The 10172-nt window shown below is 46.5% G+C and overlaps 4 protein-coding genes across 6 annotated transcripts; 2 read left to right on the top strand and 2 right to left on the bottom strand.

Moving 5' to 3' along the window:
- The first annotated feature begins 367 nt into the window (after nt 1–367).
- On the top strand, nt 368–4611 carry LOC108013157 (TOM1-like protein 2). Of its 3 annotated transcripts, none has more exons than XM_017078850.4 (6): nt 368–564; nt 2169–2620; nt 2683–3410; nt 3470–3599; nt 3796–3846; nt 4019–4611. In XM_017078850.4, the coding sequence occupies exons 1-6, from the start codon at nt 498–500 to the stop codon at nt 4217–4219; spliced, it is 1629 nt and encodes a 542-aa protein (XP_016934339.3). In that variant the 5' UTR covers nt 368–497; the 3' UTR covers nt 4220–4611. The 3 variants fall into 3 exon arrangements, with proteins under 3 accessions (XP_016934339.3, XP_016934340.3, XP_016934338.3); XM_017078849.4 differs by having other exon boundaries at nt 370–564; nt 3470–3608; XM_017078851.4 differs by lacking the exon at nt 3796–3846 and having other exon boundaries at nt 3470–3608.
- On the bottom strand, nt 4519–5457 carry LOC108013158 (uncharacterized). The gene has a single exon (XM_017078852.4). The coding sequence runs from the start codon at nt 5342–5344 to the stop codon at nt 4640–4642; it is 705 nt and encodes a 234-aa protein (XP_016934341.3). The 5' UTR covers nt 5345–5457; the 3' UTR covers nt 4519–4639.
- Nucleotides 5458–5680: 223 nt separating this feature from the next.
- ghi (ghiberti) lies at nt 5681–6603 on the top strand. The gene is made up of 3 exons (XM_017078854.4): nt 5681–5885; nt 5986–6031; nt 6159–6603. The coding sequence occupies exons 1-3, from the start codon at nt 5832–5834 to the stop codon at nt 6299–6301; spliced, it is 243 nt and encodes an 80-aa protein (XP_016934343.1). The 5' UTR covers nt 5681–5831; the 3' UTR covers nt 6302–6603.
- Nucleotides 6604–6644: 41 nt separating this feature from the next.
- On the bottom strand, nt 6645–10129 carry phol (pleiohomeotic like). The gene is made up of 2 exons (XM_017078848.4): nt 9624–10129; nt 6645–9535 (listed from the first exon to the last, which is right to left on the bottom strand). Exon 2 carries the CDS (start codon nt 9423–9425, stop codon nt 7368–7370), a length of 2058 nt encoding a protein of 685 aa, XP_016934337.3. The 5' UTR covers nt 9426–9535; nt 9624–10129; the 3' UTR covers nt 6645–7367.
- Nucleotides 10130–10172: the final 43 nt, after the last annotated feature.

Here is a 10172-nt window from a genome sequence, read left to right as displayed (position 1 = left end):
TTTTCACTTATCTCGTGATTTAATTTGGCACTTCTAATTAATGTAACTTTAACATAAATTACATACAAGACTCTAACCATAATTGATTCTGTAATTTCAAAAATCATGGCAATATAATATTAGCAGAATAAGTGCAGAATTGGCGCTTTCAAAAGCCTTTCAAAAAACAACCTTAATATACTTTAAAAATACCGAAACACCGAACGGTCATACTGAAGAACGGAAACTATTGAATGGCCTCTTGATATCGAGTATAACTATCGGTATCGACATATGCACAGTCGAATGCAATGACTGCAGTTGATTTATCGGTATTTTTGGTATTTTATCGTACTAACTCACTCTAAAAATACTAAAAATAACGATAGTAACATACGGTACGGTATTTCGGTCACGCTAAAAATACGGTTAGTTTTCCAGGTGACAAAAAGTAAATAAAGGAGCATTTCAACCGCATCGCAAAGAGTCGGCGAACAGCATCTAGAATCTGCTCCACGATGGCTTCATTCTTCAACGTTGGCGCTTTGGGAAATGTTTTCTCCACTGCAGTTGGCCAGCGCATAGGTGAGCTAGCATACATACACCCTCACCCTCCCCCTCCTAAAAAAAACACCGCCCACCGGATGCGGGGTGTGTAAAATCGTAACATTTTCCTAAAATACAACGCATATGCGTGGATTTTTGCGCATTAAGATTGCCAGTTGTCTGATTAGGAGACCTTTCATGCCAGTCCCAGTCAGACTGGGCCATTGGAAAATTGAATTTTCACAACTTTCTTCGTCTGCTTTTTTTGTTTTCTTGATTTGTTGCTTTCTTTGCGGGCTGTACACACACACACACACACATACTGATTTGTTGTTGCCACACTATTACTATGGCAAAGTGGTTATCAACCCGCAAAAAAGTCTGATTTGATTTCAAAGGCGGTGGCAACGGGGGCCTCTGATAAGATTAACCCCTATGTGGGTGTACAGTTCCAATTCGCAGGTGTGACTGAGTAGATAAATATGTTTGTCTGTTTTTTTTATGGAACTGCTTGCTCACCTTTAACACGCACAAACAAACACACACACACACGTCATTCGGTATTGTTATTGATGCGCTCTTGTTTTGTTTGATTGCTTTTTGCTCCCACCCCCTCCCCCTTTTTTCCACCCGTAGTAATGGCAATTAGTCATCGCTGCCTTTGGCCGCTAGGTTACATAAAAAAATATGTGTTAATTTATTTCGTTATCCCCTTTGCCTCGCATTTTCGCCATAATTTCCATTTGCCGCTACACACGGGAAACTCACACATTCATACATATGTACCTGCACCTTTGCACTTGTATTGGTGTCTTACTAATTTGTTGCTACATTTTATTTGCTCATATTTTGTTGTTGCCCTGCGGTTTGTTTTTCCGTTTCGCCTACCCGATTTCTCATACATATCTCCAGATATCTAATTTCCTATCCGATATCCGAGAAATGCATTTTAACCGCTTGCATTTCTTGGGATTTCAACGAATTGCATTTCTGCCTTTTGTTTGTGCGTTTCAATTTGAGCAAGTCATTGCACTTGGAAGAGCTTAATCTATATACAGAAAGGTAATACTCACCCACCTGTTAAAAAACTCAACACCCAGCTGGCCACATATAAACAAACAAAGGAAGCCAAGTAATTAGCTCATTTTTCACACTGTTACTGAGATGATCGATCAAAATAATTGGATCTTATAGATCAACAACCGCAAAGTAATCTTTACATTATTTTAAAATCAATCTTGTTTCTTTACTTGTGTTCTCTTTTGTAGAATGTAAAATAATAGATTGTCCTGAAAATTTGAAAATGTTACTTTATTTTTTATCTTTCTTATAAATATAGTATGATAAATAAAGAAATATATATTTTTTGGGAAAGTATAAAATCTGATATTGAATATTAACAACATCTCACCTTTTTTGATTCAAAATGATCTATAAGTGTGAACCAAAAGGTGTAACTCCTAATTCATAACATTAATCTTTATAGGAATAATTTCTTTTTGATTTTAAGATACTTCCGAATAAGTAGTTAACTTCTAGAGATAGGAATATATGTGAAGGCAATCCTTGAATTAAGGTTCCCTTTTTTTATCATTATGATATAATAACAACACATTATTTATTATTATTATTATCATTATCAGAGGCCGCCACCGATGCCAACTTGGCCTCGGAGAACTGGGCCGCCAACATGGAGATCTGCGACATGATCAACGAATCCTCGGACACGGCCCGCGATGCCATGCGCGCCATTCGCAAGCGCCTCTCCCAGAATGCCGGCAAGAATAACCAGGTGGTTATGTACACACTGACCGTCCTGGAGACGTGCGTGAAGAACTGCGGCAAAGCCTTTCATGTCTTGGTGGCCCAGAAGGACTTTATCAACGAGTTGGTCAAACTGATCGGCCCCAAAAATGATCCGCCAGCTGCCATGCAAGAGAAGGTTCTCAGCCTTATACAGATTTGGGCAGATGCCTTTAAGAACCAGCCGGATCTCAATGGAGTCACCCAGATGTACATGGAACTGAAAAACAAGGGCATCGAGTTCCCAGCCAATGATTTAGATGCCATGGCTCCCATTTACACGCCACAGAGGGTGAGTGCTTAGCGAAAAGCCATTACTTTAACCATTATAACTCCCATTGTTCCGCCTTTCAGAGCGTTCCCGAGCTGCCTCCTCAGCTGGTGGCCGCCCAGCAGCACACAATCTCGCCTCAACACATGGCTGCCGCTGCCGCCGCCGCCGCTGCAGCCGCTGCTCCACCCAGCACAGGTCCCTTGCACCTGACTCCCGACCAAGCGGCCAAGCTGCGCTCCGAACTGGAGATCGTCAGCAACAATATGTCCATCCTGAGCGAGATGTTAAGTGTTCTGAAGCCCGGCCAGGAGTCGCCCGATGATTATGCCCTGCTCAACGAGCTCACCTCCACCTGCAAGGAGATGCAGTCTCGCATCGTGGATCTAATTGGACGTGTCCAGGATGACGAGCTCACCGCGGAGTTCCTGCGCATCAATGACGAGCTGAATAATGTATTTTTGCGCCATCAGCGGTATGAGAAGACACGCTCACAGGGCCAGGGAGCTGCTGTCACCTCGCCCTCAGCAGTGCTGGGCGCTGCAATGGGTCTGCCCGGCGTGGGAGCAGCTGGAGCCGCCACAGTGGCCACCCTGCCACCTCCGCCCACAACAACTGCTGTGAGCAATACGCCGCAAAGTGACCAGCTGCTGATTGACCTGATCGAAAGCAGCGAGGAGGCCGCCCAACTGCCACAGAGTTTGGGCCAGCTCAGCCTGGGTGGAGGAGCACCAGCCGGCGTCCAAAGGGGGGCACCACGACCTGCCGATGAATTCGATATGCTGGCTCAGTCGCGCACCGATGGCAACCAGTGAGTATAAGCTTAATTTCTATTGTAGACAGCCTTTCAAAAAACAACCCATTCTTTAGTAAATCGGACTTGCTAAGGGACATTCCCTCCGTGGACGCTGCTGCAGGAAGTGTGGCGGCCACCGTCGCCTCGCCTTACAAACAGACTCAACCGCAGCAGGCCCAACGATCAGCCGGCGATCCGCCGGTGGTAAGTAAAGTGAGTAACTGGCCGAAAGGCAGCCCGTCTAACTAATGGCGTTCGATTTGTTCCCCTTACTTTTTGACCTCGTTTTGGCTATTGATTTACACTTTTTTGTACTTAAATTTGAAAAATGTTTTGGTTCTTTTTTGTTCTATGCAAATTGCGTTTGATTATCGTTTCGTTTCGGTTGGCGCCCACACAGTCGACGAAAGAGAATGAGATCGACGAGATGGAGGCGTGGTTGGGCAGCTCAGTAAGTAGCCATACGAATCGCATTTTGTCTTTCTTATAAGCTCATGTTACCATGCACACTCGGCTTTAGTTTCTCGATTTACATAATCTTCCTTTGCTTCTTTGCTTCTGGCACTTGATACTGACCATAATAACAAGATGATTAATGAGTGCTTTTTTGGTTTCCACTATAGCACATCGAGGGCATTGAGGAACTGACCAGCTCGGAGTTTGACAAATTCCTAGAGGAGCGAGCCGCTGCCGCCGAAAATCTTCCAACGATCAATGCATCGAACTCTGCCGCCAGTAGTGCCACGACAGGATCGGTGGGAGCCGATAGCTTACGAAAGACACCAAAGAAACCGGGCGCCGAGGAGGATCTGCTCGCCCTCTGAGTGATCTCCGTCAGCACCATCATCGGCTCTAATTGTTTACTCTTTCAAATGTTATACACACCCTAACATACTTATGCATAACGTCTATATGATAGCAGATACATATTAACACTTTATGTAAAATGCTTTTAATTTTTACAAAACTGCAACGATAACTATTGATTATATTCCAAAAAAAAAAAACAAAAAAGAAAAGCGATCTTCTGTTGGTCTAATTGTAAGCCACTTCTACACATATTGATGGTAATTTTATGTATTACGTTACAAGTCTATTTGTTGTTTATTTATACATATATACATACATTATAAAGCTAATTTATTTTACAAAATCAAACTGATCGAAAAGAAAAACTAAAAACCAAAACGGAAATACATTTCAAGCACATACCGAAGATGGGATGTTTTAATTATAATATTAGATTAATCCGAATCGTTGTCTATATTCATGGCTTGAGTGGGTGCTCCAAAGGCTTCGTCCTCTTCCTCATCAGTGGAAGTCCTTTTATTCTTTTTTCCCTTTGAGGACTTTTTCGAATGCTCTTCTAGCTGGCTTTCCAAATCCCTAATATGCGCCTTTTTGCTGTTTATAAGGAGCAAAAACTTCTTGAGAAGTTCCTCCTCTTTCAACTTGGATTCCTTCACATACTTTTCATATTCAGCCAAGGATGTGGTTTTCTGGTCATCGGATTCGGCGGCTGGAGATGCTTGAGGCTTCTGCTGACCAGCTTCGATGGCTGCATCCAGTAGCTGGTAACAATTGGACACTTTCCTCAGTGGAACCTCCAAGTACAGAGTCTCGTATCCCTCGCATTTGTACATTTTGAAGAACTGTTGCTCCCCATCCTCCAGTTCGTAATCGAATCCCTGGACTCCCATGTGCGTGGTCATGGCATTTTTGCACTCGGCAAAGAAGGCATCGTAGGACAGCTCCAAATCACTGGCGGCAGTCCTTAACTCCTCGTATTTTAGACTTCCCCGGTAGTTCTGATTGTCGGTGGTGGACAGGAAGTCAAATTCCGCCTCGTCGTCCATCCAGTTGCTCCGAACATAGATAAAAGGTTTTACGTCCTTTTGGCTGTGCGAAAGTTGGGAGCGCTGCAGTAACTTAACCACAGAGGTTGACATTTTCAGAAATATTCGAGTTTCACAATTATTTGTAAACAACCAGCTGTTCCTTGTTTTGATTTTGATATGGAAGATAAACAAATGCTGAATCGTTGTATTTTCGTCGCCCGTTAATTAGCTGTTTCATACAAATGTTATTGTCGAAATATTGAAAATTTCTTAAACAGCAAATCTGTATATTACGCATAACAATATCACAAGATAAATTTCAGGAAGTTCCCTTTACTCCAAATTTTTGTGCTTAGGGAATACCCTATCCTTTTTTAAACAATTCCTCGATATCGATAGAAACTCGTGTCAGAGTGCCAGCACTATAAGTACAACAAGCTGACAACCCTGCTGCTAGTACCTTTCCGCGAGCACTGTCCAACACTGGAGACACCGTTTAAGTTAGTACAAAAGCAGTGGGTGGAATTAAAAATTAGACGCCCTGCGCCCCTATTGTTTACCCTATTTTTGCTGTTTTAAACAACTCAATTCAACCGCAATGCTCGACAACCTCGTGGAATTCGCCAGCTACTGGTGGTTCCGATACCTCATGGTGCGTAATGGCCATAAAATTACGCATAAATATTCCACTTGAGAAGCTGGGTATAACAGCGATGCAATTCTGAATGAAATTAATGCTTATTAACTTGCAGGTCACCGAGCTGTACATGGTGGAGAAGTGGGAGCGCATAACGATACGTAAGTGTTGTTTTACTGGTCAAATACCAAGCCCTTGAAAACCTCTGGGAATATCCGGGATTCGTCATGTTTCCAGAGAAATTTCACGCTTATCAGGGTAATTATTGTTCTCGTCTTTTTTTTCCAGACGTTATTTTCATGGTGCTTTTCTGCGTGTTCTGGTACTTCAACTACTCCGTACTGCTCTCGCTGGCCGGATTAATAGGACCCAGTGCCTCAATGGCCGATATTATACCCGGGGTTCAAGGGCAGGGCATCAAGGTCACGTAAAAGACCCCCCACCACCCACCTGTGCGTACTGCTATCCGTTCCAATATCCAAAATATCCGCGTATCTGTACCTCGCCGCGAAGCTTTATCTAATCCGCACGCGTTTTATACACCGCAATCAATGAATGGAACGAAAATTGAGGCGACACATGTCCCAAGGGGCGATCTAATCGCCTGCCGATCCGAATCTGAAGTGGGCAACACACGGCAGCTGTCCCATCAATAGCTGCCTCACCGTTTAATGTAGTTATCTAGATGTAGTTACACGTTTAAAGTCAGTAAATAAATCTAACGCTTACACAATCGCACTGTGAAATAGTTCAAAAAAATGATACAAACGAGTGTTGCATTGTTTTCTTGGTTTATTATTGTTTAATTTTGAAGAGGTATTCCCTTGTTTATTCCGACTTAACTGATGTGCTTCCATTTGTGAATTATTTGTTAGCGCCAACAGACGTTGAACTTGCTAAATCCGTACTTCAATGCTCTAAGTGTTACAATTCATTACAAAAATATATAGATAGCCTATTGGTGTATGCGTACTGAATATGGTAGAACTAGTTTTGTGTATTTTTCTTATTAGTTTTCTTTTTTTTTGTTGTAGAAAAGAACGTGCGCTTTTTGTTATTCGAGCGAAGATCGCACACGGTTGGGATCAGATCGAATTTGGGGCTTATAGGAGGAGGGCAGTTTGGCTGATTTTTTCGGGGTTCGCGGTTCGGTTTTTTAGGGAGACGGAGGGGGCTCGCTTAGCCTACGCTACAAGCTAAACTCTTAGAACTGCTTTATATCCGGTTTTTCCATCCATGCAGGAAATAAATCAATGGCTACCATCTAACTTCCTTTTGCACTGCAAGCCTATTTTGTTAGAAAAAGTTCTTACGCTAATTACTTAGGGGGGCGGGGAGCAGGCGGATGTGTTCACCAGGTGATTATCGCGTCCTGTCGCTCCGCTCGTTAGGTTACAGATACAGATAAAAACTGGCTACAACTAACTGTACAATCTGGTCACTCGACGGAGCCACCTCTCAGGCCAATACCAGTGATACATTTATGCGCACTACTAGTTAGGATGTGGGGGACGTGCCATCCAGCAGCACCGACGCCATCTCCTCGTTCTGCTCCACGTACACCAGGCGCGGATCCTCGCCAAACTCCAGACGTCCGTATCTAGCCACCAGCGGTGTCTTATTGTTATTGTTGTGGTTGTTGTTGTTGTTGTGGTTCACATTCACCTGCGGCGCCCTGGGCCACTTCCGCTTGGGCTTCGTGTGCGTCAGCATGTGCGACTTGAGGTTCGTTGACTGGGCGAAGCATTTGGAACAGCCGTCGATGGGACAGTGGTAGGGTCGATCGCCAGTGTGTATCCGGACGTGGGTGCGCAGGTTAAAGTCCAGCGAGAAGCGCTTGCCGCAGCCCTCGAAGGTGCACTCGAAGGGCTTCTCGCCGGTGTGCACCAGCTGGTGACGCTTCAGCTTCGAGCTCTCCACAAAGCTCTTGCCGCAGACGTTGCACACATGCCCGCGTGGTCCGTGCGTGTGCATGTGCTTGCGCATGGCCGAGTGGTTGCGAAACTCCTTGTTGCAGCCGCGATGGGTGCAGCGAAACTTGGGCTCCTCATCCTCCTCGGCGGCGGCGCCAGCTGCTCCCGTTTGATTGCCAGTCGACTGATTCGCCGGCATTGCTGCCGGTGATTTGCTAACTATTGTGGGCCGCGGTCGGGCTGAATTGCTGGAAGCCACCAGGGGCGGTGGAGGCGTCGGTGTCGCCACCTGAGCTGCTGCCGTGAGTTGCCTCTTGGTCACCTTCGTTTGATTGCCCGCACTTTTCAGTCGCACATTGGTGCTGCTGTTCTGTAGCACTAATTTTGGGAGAGCCGCCTGCGGAGTCGTCACACATCCATTGGCCTTTGTTAGCGTCACCGGCACAGGAGTAGGACCTGGTCCCAGTGACTGCATCAACTCCACATTGTTCGGCATATTCTCGATTAGTTCGATGTTGCCGTACGCCTCTTCCAGCTGGTTGTCCGCATAGATGAACTGTTCGCTCAGCGGCTGGCTGTCCTCCTCGCCCTTGACATCACCCATAAATGCGTTCACCACCTCTTCCACGTCCGTGACCGCAGAGGCACTGAATGGATCGGGCAGGATGACGTACTCGTTGCCAATGCCATCGCTTAGCACATCGTGGATACGCTCGTCTATAATAAGCTTTGGCATGCTGGTGGAGCCCTCATTCTGGGCGGCGGAGGCGGATGTCACGGATGTGGCGGCTGCAGAGCCCGGTGGTTCCTCCAACTCCTCCTCCTCCTCCTCATCCTCCGAGTTCAGCGAGGACCAAAGGGTGACATTGAACTCGTCCTGGGTAATGCGTATGGGTACCTTTGTTTGCTTCCAGCGCTTGGCGGCCGAATTCCCAATGGGCCTCTCCACGCGACTGCTACCAAATAGCTTAAAGTCTTGCAACTGACCATTGGAGCTATTTGAATCCTCGGTTGCTTTCATGTAGAAGTCACTCTCCAGCTGCTCCTCCTTGATGTTGGTGGCCTCGATGGTGGTCAGCATCTCGGAGGCGATCTCAAAGGCATTTGTCATGGCCGGCGTGGAAGCCCCATCTTCCTGTTCGGCCTCCTCTTCGCCATCACCCTCGCCATCGCATGAGGAGGTCATGTGCTGTCCATCACCATCCTCCTCGATATACTCCTCGTCGTCGCTGGGCTGCTGCATGATGATAGGCGGCGGCAGTGCATCCGCTGCCGCCACTGAGACCGATGTGAGCCTGTCCAGCCGATCCACCGGATAGTATTCATAGTGCTCGAAGAACTCGCCGGTGTCCACAACGATATTAGCCTCATCGTCATAGTCGTCGATGATCTCCTCGATCAGGAAGCTCTCGTTCTCCTCGCCCATCGGATCGCCCGCCAAAACTGTGTACGGATCTTGCTCGACAATTGTGCCCGCCGCCGATGGGATGTAGTACGCCGACGAGGGGGCGGAGGTCAGGGGTAGCGGTACCGCCGCCGCAGCCAGCGATAGATTCTTGACGATGGGCGCCCGGAGCTGATGCAGTTGCGGCTGGAAGTTCCCACCAACGCCAACGCCGACGTGATGATGATGACTTGTCATCGCGGCTGCTCCGTCGTCTGTGCCTCTGTCTGTGTGTCTGTATCCGCGCGCGCGTATGTGTGTATGTGTGTGTTTGTACCTCCGAGTGTGTGCGAGAGCGTGCTGCGAGACTACAAAAAAAAAGTGAGCAATTAGTACCTGGCCAAAAATCCGTATCCAAGATTCCCCCTTGCCAAGTAGGGGGAAAAACGTACGTACTTGTTTTTGTCGGTATTGTTGTACTGGGCCCCCTCTTCCTCTTCCTTTCCTCCACCCCTTTTCGTGGCCTTTTTTGCCTATCGTTTATTGTGCGACGGCGACGGCGGCGGCAGACGGCGAATGATGCGTACCGCTCGCTCCGCCCGCCACGCTCCTGCTGCCCAACGGCGGTTTAATCCTCGATTCGGTTGACCACTTGATCCCGCTCACCTCGGGCAGTGTAAATATTTTGAATTTTGCCGGTAAATATGGCGGAATTGTATTTTCCAGAAACGGCTCGTTACTTTCTCTCGCACTGAGTGTGTGTGTGTGTGCGACTGAGGAGGCAACGACAGGCGCCACAATGCAACCCTGCGCGCGCTTTGTGTATATCTCAGGCGGTATATACAGTTTAAATCACTAATCCTCCTCACTTCCACTCTTAAATTAACACAATTTTACTAACAATTACCCCGAAGTAATTGCATTTTAATAACCTCTAGTTTGTGAAGCATTTATTAGCTGTAAATACGGCGGCGTTCTGTCTATCGATAGGCGATAGGTTTGTTG

The sequence above is a fragment of the Drosophila suzukii genome, chromosome 3 (genome assembly GCF_043229965.1).
Source record: "Drosophila suzukii chromosome 3, CBGP_Dsuzu_IsoJpt1.0, whole genome shotgun sequence".
In the NCBI taxonomy this organism is placed as follows: Eukaryota; Metazoa; Arthropoda; class Insecta; order Diptera; family Drosophilidae; genus Drosophila; species Drosophila suzukii.
The sequence above is the reverse complement of the archived record's forward strand: the minus strand, read 5'-3'. Positions and strand labels throughout refer to the sequence as shown.